The sequence below is a fragment of the Trifolium pratense genome, linkage group LG1, assembly GCF_020283565.1.
Source record: "Trifolium pratense cultivar HEN17-A07 linkage group LG1, ARS_RC_1.1, whole genome shotgun sequence".
Classification (NCBI taxonomy): domain Eukaryota; kingdom Viridiplantae; phylum Streptophyta; class Magnoliopsida; order Fabales; family Fabaceae; genus Trifolium; species Trifolium pratense.
The window spans coordinates 46,466,393-46,486,349 of NC_060059.1; the positions used below are offsets into that span (position 1 = coordinate 46,466,393).

General features: G+C 37.1%; 2 protein-coding genes across 3 annotated transcripts; both read left to right on the forward strand.

Moving 5' to 3' along the window:
- The first annotated feature begins 5,403 nt into the window (after window positions 1–5,403).
- LOC123904976 lies at window positions 5,404–8,634 on the forward strand. 2 transcript variants are annotated; one of them, XR_006808294.1, is made up of 4 exons: window positions 5,466–6,055; window positions 7,427–7,717; window positions 8,006–8,553; window positions 8,587–8,634. XR_006808294.1 is itself a non-coding variant. In XM_045954581.1 (3 exons), exons 2-3 carry the CDS (start codon window positions 7,445–7,447, stop codon window positions 8,438–8,440), a joined length of 708 nt encoding a protein of 235 aa, XP_045810537.1. In that variant the 5' UTR covers window positions 5,404–6,055; window positions 7,427–7,444; the 3' UTR covers window positions 8,441–8,634. The 2 variants fall into 2 exon arrangements, 1 of the variants encoding a protein (XP_045810537.1); XM_045954581.1 differs by having other exon boundaries at window positions 5,404–6,055; window positions 8,006–8,634.
- A 3,280-nt stretch (window positions 8,635–11,914) lies between these two features.
- On the forward strand, window positions 11,915–18,676 carry LOC123904985. Its single transcript, XM_045954587.1, has 2 exons — window positions 11,915–12,545; window positions 17,493–18,676. Exon 2 carries the CDS (start codon window positions 17,979–17,981, stop codon window positions 18,519–18,521), a length of 543 nt encoding a protein of 180 aa, XP_045810543.1. The 5' UTR covers window positions 11,915–12,545; window positions 17,493–17,978; the 3' UTR covers window positions 18,522–18,676.
- The last annotated feature ends 1,281 nt before the right edge of the window (window positions 18,677–19,957 follow it).

Sequence of the window (19,957 nt, forward strand, 5' to 3'; positions counted from 1 at the left end):
ATTCTTGCCCCTCTATTTTGATTTTTGTTTTTGCACTTTTAGTCCCCCACCCCATTTTATTAACTAGTTGGCAAGAAAAACGCTTATGTGGCAATACCATGTGGCAAATAACAAATAGACATCAGCAACTATATTTTTTTAAATATCACATAAAATTTAAAATAATTAAAAAATAAGTAAATAATTTTTTAAAATTATTATAGTGTTTCTGTGTTTTAACTTCATAGTGTTTTCATATTTTTTCCTTCCCTCTTCATATTCATAATGTTTTCTCTAAAAAATTATCCAGAAAACAACAAGTTTCAACTTAAGTCTTAAAACTCGAGAATAAAAACCCAAATATTATTTGTTTTATTCCATTCACCTATGAATAAATATTCAATCAAATCTTCAAAATCAAAATACTAAACTACATGAACATCAGTAATCAAGATTAATGTAAGGATAACGGAAATCAACATTGTTCACCTGTTGTGAAAAATTGGACCTAATCACAATAATAAATCACATATTTATATAAAGTAATAATAATGAAATTAAGAATAGATATGGTAGAACTTATCTTTCTGGATTTAGTCAACAACAACATAACCAACCATGAACTTTCAAACCAACCATGAATGACCTGCAAAATAGTGAACTATGGAACAATACCTGAGGCGTGCTGATCGCACTGTCCTTAAGGATTTATCCGCCGCATAGGCGCAAATCCCCCAGGATTCAACAGGTCCTTCCCGGATATGAATCATTTTCTCAATTTAATAGTGGGGTTTTTAAAAACATAAGGAAGAAGTAAGTCCCCTTTTTTTTTTTTCTCGTCCCACACAATCATCTCTCTATATAATATACTCATGCTCTATTAAATAGTACCAAACATAACCTCCAATCCTAATAACTAGGATTAAAAACCAAGTAAATAGGAATTAAACAAAACGTGTACTATGTTATGACTTGGTCTAAAAGTAATTAATTTAATCATTATACAATAATTAACTTTAAAATAAATTACTTAGTTAAAATATACAACAATCCCCCACAATTTATTTTAAAGTACAAGAGTTCTCAAAATCATTTTCTAGATTAACATCGTTGATGTAATGCATCAAACTGGTGTAGCAAGCTATATGAACCAGTGCTAGACTGATAGTACTTAACACACAGTAACATTGGTGTAGCAAGCTATATGAACCAATGAAACTTTGTGTATGTTAGTGGTCTATCAATCGCATTACACCCCCACATTTCTTGCTGTTGCCGCTGTGTTGCGCGAATAGGCCGTGCGCGTGCCTGGTTTTTATGAGTGCTCTAGAGACCCGCCACGGTCTCATGCAAGCGGCCCCACTTGACACTCATATAGGTGATTCCATCTAGTGTATGCTACAACCATACACCACCCATAAGGGCTTATGGTAACCATTAAAAGCCTTTAAAGCTTACCCCTCAAATTAATTTTAATTTAGCACTTCTCATAGCCCTTATCATAACACATAGAAAATGGACAAAATAATTTTAGTGCTAACATAACTAACAAGTAACTTGTTTTTACCCATATGAACCTTCTTCATGGGATCTCCAATCACAAAGGTTGGGTTCCCATCACTTGTTGATTTCAATTGGCTTAAGTCCAATTCCTCTCGATGTGTCACATAATTATTTCTTCCCAGGGGCTTTTTCAGTACGTACTTTACACAAATGATGAAGACATAATTTTCTTTCATCAAGTAATATTGACTAAGACGTCTCGAAGTCAATTAATCTCATATAATATTTATTCAAGTCTATAACAATAAACTTGTTCCTCACAATAAATTCGCTTATCGATTTTATTTTCATCGGCTCTTGTATCCGATTAACATCATTGTATTGTTTTAATACAATGGCTCATCACTTTAAGTGATATCTCATATGTTATCAAACTAACTTTCATCATATATAATTCATCAGGTCTACTTGATAGACTATCAAGCGACATCACCCCCACATTTGGTAGCATATAGGTGAATTTTTATTCAGGTCTACTTGAATAATTTCAAGTGACAGTGCCTCCACAATAAGGACAATTTATAATTCCGCATAGAGATATATTTTCTCATAAACGAATTTCACTAAACATCATTGTATTATTTTAATACAATGGATAATCCACAATTTTACTAAACATCATTGTATTATTTTAATACAATGGATAATCCACAATTTCACATACATCATTGTATTATTCTAATACAATGGATAACCACAATATACCATATTATATAATTTATGGTGTCTCAAAAATATTTCATTTACAGGTCTACTTATAATATTATATTTTTAAGTGACAACATTTTTATCACATATGTATTTCTATAAATTTCTCAATGTCTCCCCAATTTGCTTCATTACTGCTCTACAAATTTACATGCTTCAGTGGCAACAAATATTACTGCATCACACTTAAAAATATAAACAATGAACCACATCAAGTGCCATAAAATAATTGGTCTAATACAGTTATACCATAAAAATTAACTTCACGGCAGAGAAACAAATATGCAAAGTGTATGCCACTGTATTTTCGTTTTTATATGTCCAGGTTATTCAAATAAGCCAATATCTCAAACCTCATGAAAAATTATATGTTTAAATCACTTAGAGCAATATGACAAACACTTACACAAGAAAATAAGAATCTCATAATTAAATTCTTTAGTAGTAGTCATCTAGTTTTTTTTTTTCATACCGATTGATCACAAGCAAAACTATACATATAATAAACCTTTGTTTTGTTTTTCCACTAGAAGAAACAGAGTATCATGGACTTGCACAAAGTCCAATTAGGAATTGAATACGTAATTTCAAAACTATCTTATCATTCATTCTCATGGATGTTGAGTAAGATATAAAAATTATTCACAGAAATTTATATAGACAGATCACCGATATAAGTTTCACAATCGAATTCAACAAGCATAGTTAAAAAGACTTACTTGAATTTTTATATCACGTTTTTGCAACATTCATATCTAAGGGATTCAACTAACCGTATACCATCATTTCGTGGATTGGAAATTCCAGCTATCTACCTAATTCTTTTTCACCCACTCTACTTGGATATTCAATATGTAATTCTTCTCTCGCCTCAAAATTGGGGTTTTACGATCTATAATCCGAGCATAATATAAGAGACTAAATCCTTAAGATTGTTGTGAAAAATTGGACCTAATCACAATAATAAATCACATATTTATATAAAGTAATAATAATGAAATTAAGAATAGATATGGTAGAACTTATCTTTCTGGATTTAGTCAACAACAACATAACCAACCATGAACTTTCAAACCAACCATGAATGACCTGCAAAATAGTGAACTATGGAACAATACCTGAGGCGTGCTGATCGCACTGTCCTTAAGGATTTATCCGCCGCATAGGCGCAAATCCCCCAGGATTCAACAGGTCCTTCCCGGATATGAATCATTTCCTCAATTTAATAGTGGGGTTTTTAAAAACATAAGGAAGAAGTAAGTCCCCCTTTTTTTTTTCTCGTCCCACACAATCATCTCTCTATATAATATACTCATGCTCTATTAAATAGTACCAAACATAACCTCCAATCCTAATAACTAGGATTAAAAACCAAGTAAATAGGAATTAAACAAAACGTGTACTATGTTATGACTTGGTCTAAAAGTAATTAATTTAATCATTATACAATAATTAACTTTAAAATAAATTACTTAGTTAAAATATACAACATCACCATCCTCACACTCCACTTTCAACCGACAAAAATCACTTTTCAAACTTCACAAAGTCAAAGCATCCAAAAGTTCATCCAATTTTTAACAAACAATGATTAGAATTCAACAATACAGGCATCCACGTTTTCATCACCCATATTTCAACAATACATAAATTAAAAGATCAACATATGGAGAAGCATCGATTTGAAGAAAAGGTCAAAACCAAAAATTTATCGGATATTCACCTAACCCTTCTTGATCCCAAAAAAATGGTGGATGGTAGATTGTGATATGAAAGAGGGAGTTCAAAGAGAAACATGGCGAGAAATTTTAGTTTTTTCAGATTTATATCATTCTTTTTTATTATTATTTTTTTAGCATCTTTTGGTTTTTCAAATTTAAAATGTTATTGATTTCTTTTATATTTTATTTACTTAAATGTTTTTTTATTTGTATAAGAATATAATTATTTAATTCTTTCTAATTATATTTGTTATTAAAAAAAAGACATTTACTAATATGTACATTTTATTTGCCACATAAGCGTTTTTCCTGCCAACTAGCTAAAAAATGGGATGGAGGACCAAAAATGCAAAAATGCAAAAAAAAAATCAAAATTGGGGGCAAGAACGTTTGATTTTAAAATAGGAGGACCAAAATCGTAAATATTGTAAAATAGGGGGACCAAAACTGCAATTAAGCCTAAAAGTAATAATAATCGTCCAAAGAGAATTGTCTTAATAATTTAATTAATGTTTTAGTTAATCGTAACATCTCAACTTTAATTAATAGAAGAAATATTAATCTGTTTGATGGCCTTCTCTCTTTTTCATCCTTATCGGCCCTAATTATTTCTCATCCCTAACCTTTTTTTATCATTATCTACTGGAGATGGGTGATTTTGGATCATTTTTTGATTGAAAATCACCTCTTTTCATCATTTCTTATTGTCATCTATTTAAATAAGTGTTTTTGTTTTGAAACATCTATTTAAATAAGTGTTATTCACATATATTTTAGTTTTTTTTCCTTTATGTTTTTGTCGTCTGTTTGGTTTGTTCGTCGTCTTGTGCTTTTCGGTTGTCCCGTTTTTGTGCGGTGTTTTGTTTGGTTGGAATGACAGATCAACTTTGACTCATTACAAGTTCAAACAATGATATAGAAATTCAGAGACATATATACAACTCGAGTAAGGGGCTTATGGTGGTTATCACTAAAGTCAATATTCTCCCAACCTTGCAAACAGGGCCGCCCCACAGCCCTAGGCATCAAGATTTTTGGGCCTCACAATTTTTTCAAGCCCATCACATACAACATCACTCAAGTATTATCGCGGACAAAATGAAACATGAAATAGTGTTTGGTTTAGTGTCGCGCATATTCTCGTGAAATTCTGTTGATCATGGGGTTGTTGATACTATTTACAATTTAAATAATTACGTTCTTTGTAAATTTTTTTATATTTTTTATTAGGGTCTATTTTATTATTTATCCCGAGACTCTAAAATTTTTGGACAGAATCGGTATATCAGAGATTACATATAGTTAATTTTTCCAAAAAAAAAATTTGGTCAAATTTTCCAAACATTTTTAAAGTCAAAAAAATGACCACAATCTGTCCCCCAAAAAAATTACTACCACAAAAACTGAAACGTGTACGTTCCAAATTCGTTCTTACCCACAGCGAAGTTTCCGATTCCCTCCATTCTTCAGTATATTATAAATAAATAAATCTTCCCTATTTCGGACAAGATCGCTTTTCCAACGCGCTTTTCTTCTAATCCATTTTTATTTTGCTTTTCACCTCACATGGATTAATCCTCAATTAACAGAAAATCATACACAAATAATCGATTCCCGAACCCTCAGATCTATTTCGTATGTTCTTCGTTCTTCGATCGGTTACGATCGAACAAAGGCGTTTTGATTTTTGTTCTGAAATTTCTTTTGTTAGAATTAGGGTTTCAAATATCATAGAATGATGTCTTCGATTTTCTTTCTACGCCATTTGGTTCTATTTCACGGTGGTTCTTCTTTTCATCGTCTTAAGCATCTTGAAAAAAGTGATCGGCGTGGTAATCTTAGTTAACCTTACGCTTTTTTCTTCCTTCTTCTTAGTTTCGTTTTCTCAAAGTTTTTCGATCTCTTTTTCGGATAATTGCTTCTGGTTTTGTGAATTTCGATTCGCGGTGATCGTGCTTCGGAAATTCGTTGACGAATTTGAGGCTTTTGGTATTGCGTTGACTTCAAAGGCCGTGATTGGTTGCTGTTGTTTGTTCCTGTTTTGAGATTTTTGCAATTTGAATCTACAAACTTCGTTGTTTAAGGTGATTTTTATTTTATTTACGATCAATTAAGTCAAATATGATGATATTATGCATAGCGCGTAATGATAAATATTCGTAAGATTGAATTTTGAATTTCATGAGATTGGTAGTTAATAGATTATTGTTTTTGTTTTGACAATTGTAGTTGTAGGTAATCGTTATTATAGCTATCTTATCTGTTGATTGATTGCTGATTAGTTCTATGTTGTTCTTAAATTTGCTTAAGGTTTGATTAAGATTTGGATTATTAGACTAGTTGACCTAATTTCTAGTATGAAAATAGTATTATAATTAGGGTTTTTCAATCATGTGCAACTTGCACATGTTAAGAAATTTATGGGAATTTGTGTATTTCATATTAAATGTTTAACTTTTTAATAAATAATTGTTGTTTTCATTAAATAGTTACTATTTTTGGTTACTTTAACATGTGCAACATGTGCAATATTGCACATGTTAGACAAACCCTTATAATTATACTCAGTTTTATTAATCATTCCTTTTTATGACAATAGTTTTATAATTATACATTGACCATGTAAATTTCATATAAGTCTAATAAAATTTTATTATCTTGTGACAATATAAATTTGTTTGAAAACATAATATATTGTGATATAGGCAGTGGTGGATCCACCACCTGGCCAGCCCAGGCTCTGGTTAAAAAAATTTGTATTTTAGGGGTTAGTTTATGGAAAAACTGAGATTTTTAGGGGCTAGTTTAGGGGAAAACTGAGAATTTGCCCGAACTTTATAAATTTCCGGACTCCTCCACTGGATATAGGTTATTCGTGTATAACATGTTTACACTCTAGTGTTTAGTTGCTGAATTAAGAAAAAAATGTTTAATTATAAAACCGGGTATAGAAAAGAATATTATGAAATGGAAAAACAGTGACATATAACTGAATATCATTGTAAAATCTATTTTCAGTAAAATCTAGAAGTCTTCACATGCTGTTTTTTGGTTGAATAAAAGTATTCACATGTTGGTTAGTCCCATCATCAATCACCTTTGAGACAGTGCTTCTATCAACTTCACAACTAGTCTTATTGCTATTTCGTTTATTGATTACAGACTTTCTATAGTTCATCGCAAACTCTTTGAACCAGATTCCTTTACTAATGCATTTCTGCTGATGAGTTTCTCTTCTCAGCACTTCGATGATCATTATATGACAATGCATATATTCGTGCTTTGCAAAAACACTAACTTTCGGATTGCTTCCTAATCATAAAGAACAACATACCTAAACTAATCATGCAATGTGTGGATGGTTTTATTTGTTACCACTTGTTTATGAAATTTAGTTTGATTTTTTTATTACTCATCTAATATTTTGTTTTGTGGATTTGTTGCCTGTGTTGTAGTGTTATCTTATACCTTTGATGGACATCCTCTCTCCTGTTAATGTTGGGGATGATGATGATGTCATAAGTAAACTTGAAAGTACTTTCGTCGGGTCCTTACATATACAAGATGATCAGGAGTTGGAACATGTATCTGACAAGGATGGTCTTGGTAACTGTCATGCAGGGGAGGGATGCATATGTGGTGGTTTTGAACAGCAAGAAACCTCACTAAAAGTGAAGAGCTTGAAGGAGTGTTCAACATTTCCTTATTCTAATACGGTGTTGCCTTCATGCTCGGCATCTGAGCGGGTAAGTTTTAAACGGTATAATGTCTGCTTGTTATTGTGTTCATAAAAATAATCCGAGCTAGTTCTAAGTTAAAGATTGTTTTTATTTTAATGAGGAAACTGAGAAAATTACTATTGGAAACTAGTTGGCTTATTGCATTAGTACATATTTCGACATGCACGTTCATTTAACTGTCGTGCTTAGATGTATAATTTTGAACTTCTGGTCGAATCATAATTGGCAACTATTTTTCTTCGCATTTCCAATAATTTGCTTATTGATTATTATTTTCTCTGTATTACACTACAGACACCTACAAAACTTGTATCTGCCATGAAGGGTAGCCGTGAGAATCATGGGGGATCACAAATGAAATTGTCAGTTAAATGGTCCCCTGATGTATATGATCCGGTACCAACATTATCGTCACATACTGTGAGAATCAAGAAACAACATAAATCTAGGATCAAGAAGAGTGATAAGAAATATGTTAAGAAAGGTCACAAAGGAAACTATTCTAAAGGGACTAGTGGCAAAGATAAGAAGCAGTATCACTATAAATGGCCGGAATCTTGTGGCAAAGGATTTGATGCTTCCATGGAATTAAATAATCTTGATGTTGTTGGCCATGATTCATACCATGAAATTAGCAACTCAAAACCACCAGCTACAGAAAATCCTTGTCATGTCGGAGAAGCGCTGAGGAACATCCTTGATTTTGTCTCCTATATAAAGACTGCATAAATAAATATATAACTAGTTCGGTTTTGTATCCTATATCAAGACTTCATAAATACTGAGGAACATCCTTGATTTTGTCTCCTATATAAAGACTGCATAAATGAATAAATAACTAGTTCGATTTTGATGTTTCAAAAAAAAAAAACTAGTTCGATTTTGTATCCTATATCAAGACTTCATAAATAATTAGTTTCCTATTATGTTGTGTGATGAAGAGTTTTAATTTTGCGGTAAAAAACTATTTAGTGCTACTATCATGAAAGACCGAGAAATATCTCTTGGAATTCAGAACATACAATGTACTGCTGGAAACAGCCTGTACTATATTCTTTTTGGTTAAATAATGTGGCGACTTCTTTTGGATAATATTATTTCTAAGCTTATAATGAACTGTACTTGAAGGCCTTCGAATCCATCATTTTCTCATCGTTATGTTTAGATAACACATCTGGTGCACGTTTACACTTCACACAATCTAGCCATGTGCTTAATAATTGCTGTGCACAAGGGACTAATGGAAAAAGCTGGGGAAAACACTATGCAAAATGGTCCTTTGTGATCTTTCTCAAATTTTTAAGTGATTTAATAAAAAATTTATTGATGTCTTTAAATTTATGTTAAACTCCTATCTTTGTTTTAAAATGAATGTCATTTTAGTAAATAAATAAATAAATTTAATTTGGTCAAATTAGGGAGGGATACGGAGCAAAAGGTCATTGTGCTGGAGAGATTTCAAGTCTATCATGAAGATCCCGAGAGTTTTTTTTCAATTGCCCCTAAATTCTTTTTTTTACAATAATACCCCTGTTTTCAAAAAAATTGTTGTAATACCCCTCATTTTGAACAAAAACTGACGCATTGCAGGTCCTGATGGCAGAACACGCTATTACATGGACATGGCGGAATTGGCAATTATGCCATTGACCAAGACCTTTTCCTGTTCGTTTGTTCCTTTTTTGCTCAAAGGAGGGTAGGCATCTAAGCCGTCTGATGAATATCAGCGGCTGTGATGAAAGACTTATGGTGCATCTGCAGTGGACCTGCCTGCGTAGGATCAACCTGGGTATAAATACCCCAAATAGTGACTGCATGTAAATCTCAACCACCGATTTTATTTATGACTTTTATTTATTTGATGAGTTTTGAATCTGGACCATTAAAATGGGATGGCTGCATGAATGCATGATTTCCCTGAGGAATCCAGGTCCCCGCTCACTCTTCTCTCTCAAGAACCGATGAATCTTCATCGGTGTTCATCATGAACACAAAAACAACGGCGACGGACCACCGCCTTGCCCAGATACTGGATAAAAAGACACCGCACCGGCTGGTTTTCGGTGGTGGCGACACCGCGCTGGAAACCTAAAACCACCCCAAATTCGACCAAAAAATCCCAAATCTTTTACTAAACACTTATTTACCAGTTTTGAACACAAATAAACCCAAAAACTCCAAATCTAAACAAACACAACAAAACCCCAAAAAAAAAATTCTGCTACCTTTCTTTTTATTTTGTTTCCGATTCTTCTTTTTATAGCTCTGTTTATGAGGTATGTTCGTTGTTATTTTTTTATATGGGCTGAAAAGTGTAGTGATGGAAGTGGTAGTTTTGGTTCTGTATTTGTTCTACTTCTCTTTTTTCTTTTTCTTTTTTTGATGGTGTTGATGATGTTGAAGGTGGTTTGGGAATGAAAGCAGTGGTGGTTTTGAGTTGGTGAAGGCTTAAGATGGTGTAGAGAATATGATGTTTATGAAAATGGTGGAATGAATATAGTGGTGGTTGTGTGTTGATCTGCAGAAACAGAGATGGAGATGAAGGTGTTTATGTTGGTTTTGAATATGGTGGGTGGTTGAGGAAACGGTGGAGGGGGAGGACCAGAAAACAAAAAAAAAATAAAAAATAATAAAGGTGGGTCAATGGCGAGGTTGGGAGTTCCGACTTCACAAGGATATGGCGAAATTGGCAATTCCGCCACCTGCTCCTGCTGTCAGCGCACAGAAATTGTCCAAAAGAGGGGTTATTACAGAAATATTTTTGGATTGGGGGTATTGCCGTAATAAAAAAATTGGGGGACATAATAAAAAAAAAAAAATCAAGATCCCGACTCCGAGTGGTGTTGGGGTGAATTGGTCTAATGAAGATCTTGAAGTTGTCTTCTAAAAATCGAGCAGGGCATTTTTGAAAACTTAGAGGGGTGCAAGAAGTTTAAGGAGTGGAAAAAAAAAAAAAAACTCTTTTGATCTATTTTTTGCACTCCTTCGCTTGGTTTAAATTTCATTAAAGGAACAACCATCAGTATGCAAAATAGAATTTCCTTTACAATTACAATGGAAGCTACTATTTGTTGTTTCTAATTGATAAGAAAACCAAATACAATTTAAGGAAGAATAAATTCTAGTGGGACTCATTTATTTTACATAGAAGAGATATCCCTTTTGACAATACCACTGTGCGAGTTTAATTGATTTCACCCCAAAAATGGATTAGATGCAGCCACGATTGGTGCAATCAATGTACAATCAACTTTTTGGTACCCTCTGATCGGTTCGGATCTTCATACAGTTTTTAGTTTTCATTTAACATAAAATTCTAAGGTTAAAATATAGATCATGATTGTGTGTTCTCTCTGACTGCACATAAAACCTGATTTGAGACTTAAATCAAACATAGTCTTTGATCTAACCTGATGATCAGAAAAAGTTGATGGCTGGTCCGTTGAGCAAATCGTCCACCGGAGGGGGGGTTTGTACCTGCAGGCACTCCGATGCTTAAGTCAGCACAAGAATGAGAGAGATACAAGAGAGAAGAGAGAGAGAGTAAAGAGTAGAATGATTCAGAATATCTGGCTCTCCTGTCTAGGAGAGCTTATATAGTTGCCCCCAGCGCTGGCAAAAGGTTGGTCTATTGGGCCGGAATAACCGGCCTAATAGACTCAACTACCAAGATAGTCCCTGTATCGTAGGGGAGGCGGTTATTCGCCTCTATCTTGGTTGAAGCCGTTCCGCTATTCGCGGGTAATGGATAGGCTCCTTGATCGCTGTCGTACGCGGTCAAAAATAAGTTTTATAAAATATAGTACAAGGGAGTTAACCTTGGTCGTCTCACAAGGATCTCTAATTTAATAATTAGTAAAAATAAGAACAATGAATAACACAATTAGATGGGGTTTTGGTTTTTAGATTGAAAGAGTATTTGAAATTCAATTGATAAAAAAAAGACGATCAATCCATTGGTTTAAGGAAAACTTCGTTATGATTCTATCCTCGGTTCACATAAAATATTGTTTATATATTCATGCCTTGGTTGGTTTATAAGACCGATTATACAAGCGATAAACAGTTTATACGAATTCATTCGATTAAGCAAAGAATGTGTTCAACTAACCATGAGTAGTGAACAAGCGTCACTTAGAACACGGTTTGTATCATGACAGATTTCGACCAACCCTTTTTTGCTAAGTGATAACACCGAAAAATGCACTATTTATTTAATAAAATTAGGTTAGTATTCTACTATTTCTTTGCATTTTTCGTAGTATTATTACTATTATTTTTATGTATTTCAGGAATGTCCGGAAACTACCAAATAATTTATAAGTTACAAAATAAATGCTAATAAAGAATTGGATCGGATCAGGAAGCAAAAAGGGAGGTGAATGCCAAAACAAACAAGTGCCAATTGGGCCACAAAAACCACAATATAGCAGCCCAAATTGCAAGTGATGGCAGCCACATGTTTTATTTCAAAGAATGGGCACATAATGTGTAACAATATATGGCGCACGCCATATAGATCATGGTGGCCACCACATAACTTATCCCCCATTTTTGCGTACGCGACTTGCTATTTAATAGGAAGCAATTAACATGTGGCGATCGCCACTCTTCCAAAGTGGGCCGAATCACACGCGCAATCTCAACGGAACAACAGGAAGAAAATATCTCCTTCTCGGTCTATAAATAGAAGACCCATATGTTGTTATTTTTCACACACGCTTCATTATTAGAATTTAAGAGCAGATAGAAAATATTTTACTTTCCTGTTTTCCATTCAGTTTAGCATTCAAGTTTCTTCCGGTGACATTGTTTTCAATTCCAGTTTATTAAGGTTCTAATCTCTTGTTCTATTTATTTTATTTTATTTATTTGTTACAATTTGTTCACTGTTCTTTTAATTCAGTCATTGTTTGTTTAAGTTTTACATCTTTCATTACCTATCGTTGCTTTATTTATGTTATGTTTATTTATTTAATTATTATGTTGTTACCAGCAACTATGTCTAGCTAATTTATTGAAACTGGCATGTGAACTTAAAAGCTAATTTGGATTCGATAATTAATTTGTATACTCAATTTTTAAACTAGTTTTCTGTATCAGTTTTTAATAATTAAATTAAAGATTTTGCACGAGAGTGAAAATTAACTAAGGTATAAATTAATAGCGCGACAGTGTGAGATTTGTACCGGATAGTAAAAACTGAACATTAATTTTAAACACCGCGACAGCTCTTTAAAATTAATTAAACTATATTAGTTTTCAAAAAGTATTTTATAAATAAATGTGAGAGCGAGAGTGAAGCATTCATTTATATAATATAGTATTAGTTCAATAGCGCGACGGCGTGAGACTATATTTTTAAACTAATGTTGTTTTGTGAAAACTAGATTCTTTTCCAATTAAATTGTATTGATTTTTAAACAGTGTTTTCATAAGTAAATGTAAGAGTGACGGTTAAACATTTATTTATTTCTACATGATATAACTCAATAGCGCGAGAGTGTGAGAGGTGTATCTTTAAATCAATATCATTTTGTTAAAAAGAAACCATTTTACTAAATACAAATTAATTATTGAATCCATTGAAGCGACTTAATTCACATTCCGGTTAGTATAATAATATTATATTTAATACAGTTTAATTAATTATCTAAAACGCCTTCTTTAATTAATATCTAGCCTTAACCTTACGATTTATTAAAAACAAGCGAATTATTGAGAAAATAGTCCCTGTGGGATCGATAATCTTTTATAACTACACGATATACCTGTGCACTTGCAGGAATATCGACCAACACTAAGCGCGAAAAAAACTATATCAATTCCTATTCGAACTAGTCATACAAGCGATGAATCAATCCGAAAAGTCTCACAATATATAACTCAAAATAGAGATTAAGCATCACTATATTCGAGTTTCATAAATAAATAAAGAGCATGAATTGATAAGAGAAGACAATAAATAAATAAACTGAATTACTATTAAGAATTGAACCTCAAGAAGTCATGAACGATGTTCCCGTATACCAATGAATCAACCTAGGGTTTTTAGGCTTCCATGAGGGAAAAGCAGCCCTCCTTTTCTATTTTGCATGAATACTCCCTGTCCCTGAAACCCTAGCTGTGTTTTTGCTTAAGTACTCAGAGAAAATTGGGCTTAAAAAGCTACGGGTCGAAAAACATAAGTTTGACCCGAAATTACATTATTTTTATAAAGTCTGGAACATAAACGTAAATATTTGACTGTGTTGCGCTCCGAACTGGGTTCTGGCCTTAACATGAAAGTTGTAGCTTTTTCTCTTGTCTTTCCAACGCATATTCGCACACCTCAATCCGATACTCGTAGCTCAAGTTATGACCTGCAGACTGAGAAGGATCAACATGCAATTAAATCCGAAAATTAATCAAAGAAATACATTAGAGCTCAATTATGACCCAAAGTTTAGAAACATGGTAAAAAGTTGATATTAGGCTAGAAAAACTTCCAATACGTCAAAGTACAAAGCCATAAAATATGTGACAAAATGCACTGATCACTCCTTGACGAAGGCGTGGTTGAACGGATCAACACGCGTGGATATATGAGCACGTGTTTAACGTGCTGCTTATCCGTTGAGTCGGGCAGGACACGTCAATGGCTGACGTGTCGGGGAAACCTCCTCTTATTGGGCTCTGCCCCCAAATGTCGGGCAGGAAGCGATTGGGCCAGCTATTGGCCCAGTCCAGAACAGGAGCCCCCCAAGTCGTTGCTCCTAGGCATAGGAGTAATGACTTAAGGTCCAGGCCCGCATGTCGAGGAAATTTTCCCCCCGTCAATCCTAGGAGGAGTTCATAACTTATTGATTATGATTGTTGCTCGTTTGCGCGAGGAGAGTTTATATGTTGCTCGTAAATTCCTATGTGGCACGACGAGGAGAATTTTCCAAGGAGGAAGTTTCCCTTTGCTCGTAACGCGTGCCACGATGTTCGTGGAGGAATTTGCGGGGAAGGGATTTTGCCTTTGAAAGTCATTTAGTTTTTCTTTCCTCGACGAACTGTCGAGGAAGTGTTGCGTTAATTGCATCTCGTTGATGCCGCCTGTGTTTGCGGGCACGTTTATTTGCGATGTTTGTTTCGCTTGCCCGTAATTCGCGCTTGTCCGCAAAGTCGGGGAGATAATCACGTTGGAGATAGCGACGAATCCCTCGAGAGCCGCGTGGTTCTGCTCGATGGGATGTGAAAAGACAGACGTTTCGTCTGATCTTGACACGTGTGCGAGCTAATGAAAAGGCGCAATAATTGCCTTGGGAGCATGCGCTAGTAGCCTCGTTTTACGAGGAGGTTTCTTGGCCGTTGGATCCATCGTGCCTTTTCATTTTTGCGAGATCGAATCTCAGCCATTTGATGGCTTTTAATCAGGATCGTTGGATCTGATCAACGGTTGTAAGATAACTGGGCGCGTTGATTTGCGACACAGGGTGCAGGGGTTCGCAGTCTATAAATAAGAAGAAAGGAAATCATTTGGAACTTTTCACTCCTTTTTCCCATTCGTTGCTGCTGCTGCTCTCACCTGCTCCATTTTCAATGTTCAAGTTTACCAAGTTTCACTTCATTTGCAGATTCAAATCTTCATTCAAACAGGTAATGTGTGTTTTATTTCTTGCTTCTGTTTGAATTTAATCTTCTTTTGTGGATTTTGTCCCTGTTATCCGCTTAGCCAAAACTTAATGTTTTCAGCGTGATTTGGTATTTGGTTTGCCTGTTGTTTAGATCCCCTTATGTTCTTTATTTAGTTTTAGGGATCTCGTGTTATGAGTTTTGGATTGTTTGGGTTTTTAGTAACCCATTTCCTCTGTGTGTCCATGATTTTGGTGTGGTTTGGTGTTTGAATCAACGCCAAACTCTGCCATCGTGTGCTTTTGAGCATTTTTTGAGTTTTAGTTATTTTGGGTTTTACCCATGTTTTTTCCATTTTCTAGAAAGATGAGGAGTTTCGATGAACTTTGATGAAGATTTGATGGTGTTTCTGGAAAATGGTGATGAACACCATGAAGATGACGAACCACATTCATAGATTTCATAGATTTCTGGAATTCCATGCGTTTTGTGTCGGGGTGGAGAGTGTTGTTTCTTCTCCCCGTTGCAACTATTATTTTGTCGGGGAGAATTGAATCGCTATTTCTCTCCATTCATTGTAGCAAAATTTTAGGTTAGTTAAACCTTATGTTGGGGAGCTTCTCCCCGTTTTCGACTTTTGCGAATTTTGCATGCCTTCGCGAATTGTGTGAATGTCGGGGACCTTTTCCCCGTTATTCCCTTGAGGAAATGAGTTTGTAAAAACTCTGTGTCGGGGAGCTTCTCCCCGTTTGTCCCTTGAATGAGTAGAGGGTTTATGTCGGGGACCTTTTCCCCGTTATTCCCTTGAGGAAATGAGTTTGTAAAAACTCTGTGTCGGGGAGCTTCTCCCCGTTTTTAACTTGAGATTTTATGCAAAACTGAGTTTGTTTTTAAACTCTTCCTGGTTAACCGTCGAGCGATGTTGCTAGCTTGTGTCGGGGACCTTCTCCCCGTTTTTAGGTTTCGCTAAGTGTTTTCCTCGTTTCCTCCGTATTTTGATTTTGTTCTGCCATTTGATAAGGGCTTTTGGTCGGGGACAGCGTCCTCGCCCTATTTTACGCCCTTTCACTTGAATTGCGGTGAAAGGGTGGATTTGATGATTTGTCGAATTCACTTTATTTTCGCTGCTTTCAGGTTTTCAGAATGTCGGACACGGAGGAGGTAACGGGGAGCTAAGCGACGTCGAAACATAAACTGGTCGACACTATTACTGACCTCGAGTTGGCTTGGGTTGCGCCCGAGCCACGGGGCATTGCTTCGACAATTCCTTCCCAGGATCCCAAGCTCTTTACTATTGTCGAGGGGGATGGGCCGGTTAACTGGGAGGTTCACATGCCTGCTGAAGGGGAGCGGATTTGCTCGTCGTACACTGAAGGTGGATTTACCATGTACGAGATGGCGTTCAAGGAGATGGGGTATCGGCTGCCCTTTAACAACCTTGAAGCTGAAATTTTTGGCCGGTTGAAGGTGGCTCCTTCCCAGCTCCATCCAAACGCGCTGGCGTTCATCCGGGCATACCAGGTCCTTTGTCGGTATCTGGAGGTGGAAGCCACCGTCTCCTTATTCTTTTATATTTTTAAAATCCAACGACAGAAGGTCGGGGACTAGCAAGGTTGGGTCTCCTTGAAGCATGCGTCGAGCAAGATCTTCAAGATGTTCGAGGAGTCTGCCCGGGGGTTCAAGGAGAGGTACTATGTGGTAATGCCGGTGACGGAGTTCGCTTTGAACTCTCTCTATATGGACAGGGTGGTACTCCTTGAGGATGGGTCTCCCCAGCTGGACGCGGAAGGGGAGCCGGTAACCGAGTGGACTCTTCATTTCCCACTATCGTGGTCGTCGGAACACTTCGTATTGCGAACCGACGAATATCTAACGGCTGGCGAGGACCTGACCCCGGCAGAGGTGGCAGGCTTTGAGAAGCTGAAGGTTTACGTGGATGGTTTTATGCCTTGTAAGGTTATAAATAGTTTAGGAGATGCTGCACTAGATAAGCATGGCAAGCCGAGGATCGAACCTCGTTTTGTCAATACAAAACTGTTGTTGTCGTGCAAGACTGTTACAGCTGAGAACACCTTGTTGGGTATTTATTTTCATTTCTGCTGGTTTGTACTTGTGTTATATTTTAACAATTTTGATGCTCGAACTTCTCCCCGTGATTCTGACCATAAATTTGATTTTGCAGGTAGAATGGCTGACCTTGCTTCCGAGCTAATCAGGATAGCTGCTGAGCAAAAGGGGGAGAAGGCAAAGAAAAAGGTGAAGAGGAGTAAGCCTGGGTCGAGCAGCGCCCTTCATACCGAGCAGGCAGCTTATGGGAGTGCCAATCAGTCTTCGCCCGTGATGAGCTCAGCGGGGACCCTGGGAAGTCGTACGAAGAGGCAAAGGGACGAGCAGATGACGACCATCGTCGATTTGTCTGAGGGGGACGGTGGATTTGTCCTCCCAACATGCCTGAGCAATAAGAACTTTTTTGACAACAACCCCCCCAGGTGCTTGTGTCGGAGAGGAATTTTGTCCTGGGTACTTCTTCGGATGCCCGGCAACAGCAGCTGACCCAAGACATTGCTGCTGTCATCTGGCTGGCGGAGACGACCTTGGTATTAAATGAGGGGGGCCCACTCATGAAGCCAAGAAGTTAGCTGCTCGAAATAGCAAGCTGGAGGGGCGTATGGTGCAGATAGAGAGTGAGCTGATCGATCTTCGGGGTAAGCAGGAGAACTATGGTAACCTGTTGGAAGAAGCCCGGCTTACTCGTGAAGACTTGGAAAAAACTAAGAAGGAGCTCGAAGAGTTGAAAACCCATGGTGCTGAGGAGAAGAAGAAACTGGAGGAGGTGATAGCCGACCTGCAGTCCAAGCTTGCTCCTGCTGCTGATGAGGCAGTTGAAACCTCCAGGCTTACCAGTCGAGCAGACCTGGTCAAGGAAATTAAGAGGCTCGGGGGCCAGATGTTGGCGAGCATGGTATATGGGTGGAAGAATGCGGTGGCTCAGCTGAAGATTGTGAATTCCGAGCACGGGTTGAATACCGAGGGAATTCACAGGCTGAAAAGGGTTGAGAATGGCCAGATTGTTTTTCCAGAGAAGTATAAGCAAATGACCTTGGAGGAGGAAGGTGAGGATGATGACGAGGAGGAGGATGCTGAGGAGGATGCTGTCAAGGAGGAGAAGGGTCCTGACAGGGACAAAGAAGGTCATGATGAGAGCCACTGAGCCTCCTCGACAAGCTGTTTAGGACTGCGCGCCATTAACTTTGTATTTGTTTGTTTTATTTTATAACGATTTTTGGGGGCCTGCGTGCCCGGTTTTGTAATATTCGAACAAGTGGGTTTTTGTCCCCGTATTTATTTATGACAATGTTGGGCATCTGCCCGTTAATATTATCCTGCTCGTTTATTTCATCCTGCTCGTGTGTATGTTTAGTTTTCTGCTAAGTTATGTCTGTTCGTTATTCATAGTTGTTATGCATGTCTGTATGCTTGCCCGTTTTTAACTTAACAATTTTTTTTGGTTTTGAATGGATATTTTACCCCTGTTGCTCGACATTGTTGTATGCCTGCGCGACAAAACCATTTTTCTTATTTGCAAGTTTTTTTTTCCGGGCGCGTTTCGTCGAGGAGGTCGTCCTCGATTTTAACTTAGATAGTTTAGGGAACTGTCTAAGCGCCTAGAGTTGTTTCTAAGGCTAATACGGATGCCGACACGTTGGTGTGCCCGCCCCCGCGGCTTGAACTTCCCATCGCGAGCTGGGCGTTAAGCCTTGGCACGAAGACGAGGGGCTTGTCTCAAAGGTCATCCCCGTCGGGGAGACGCTCTGCCCTTCTTGAGCCATAATATCTCCTTTTTAATTATTGGATCGAGCACGTGTGCCTGCGTGCTCTCCGTTGTAGAGGAGCCGGGCTCGTTGCAAGAGAATCCGAGCAGCCTTTAGTAGTGTTTTTTAGTTTGACAATAACTTAGCTATAATATTGTTTCAATTTTTGTGCGTTCCAAGGTCGAGGAAGTTTCTTTCCTCGAAGATCCTCGAGATAATATGCGTCATTTTCTGTTTTATCGATGACGCGATATGGTCCTTCCCAGTTGGCTGCGAGTTTCCCATCCTGGGAGTCCTTAGCATTTCGTCTTAAGACGAGGCTGCCCACTTCAAAGTCTCTTTTGACGACTTTTACGTCATGACGAGCAACAATTTTTTGCTTAAGGGTGGCTTCCCGAAGGGATGCCCCCGATCGGATCTCTTCGACGAGATCAAGTTCTTCGCGGAGAGCTTTGTCGTTCATTTCTTCTTCGAGCGGTTGCTCGGTTCGACGGGATGGCTCCCCAACCTCCACGGGGATGACTGCCTCTGTTTCATATACCATTCGGAATGGAGTCTCCCCGGTTGTGGAGTGTGGTGTTGTGCGATAGGCCCACAGGACGCTTTCAAGTTCCTCGACCCATTTCTTTTTGTTTTGGTCCAATCTTCTTCGTAGGCCGCGTAGGATTACTCTGTTGGCGGCCTCGGCTTGCCCGTTAGTCTGGGGATGTTCAACTGAAGTAAAATGTTGCTTGGTTCCCAGGGCAGCAAGGAAGTCTTGGAATCCTTTGTCCGTGAATTGTGTCCCGTTGTCCGTAACAACGGCTTGTGGTATCCCAAATCGGCAGAGTACGTC

Coding starts and splice junctions, on each gene's coding strand:
- LOC123904985 (XM_045954587.1), top strand. CDS start 17,979: ATGGTGCAGATAGAGAGTGAGCTGATCGATCTTCGGGGTAAGCAGGAG.
- LOC123904976 (XM_045954581.1), top strand. CDS start 7,445: ATGGACATCCTCTCTCCTGTTAATGTTGGGGATGATGATGATGTCATA. Junction 7,718..8,005: donor CATGCTCGGCATCTGAGCGG/GTAAGTTTTAAA, acceptor ATTACACTACAG/ACACCTACAAAACTTGTATC.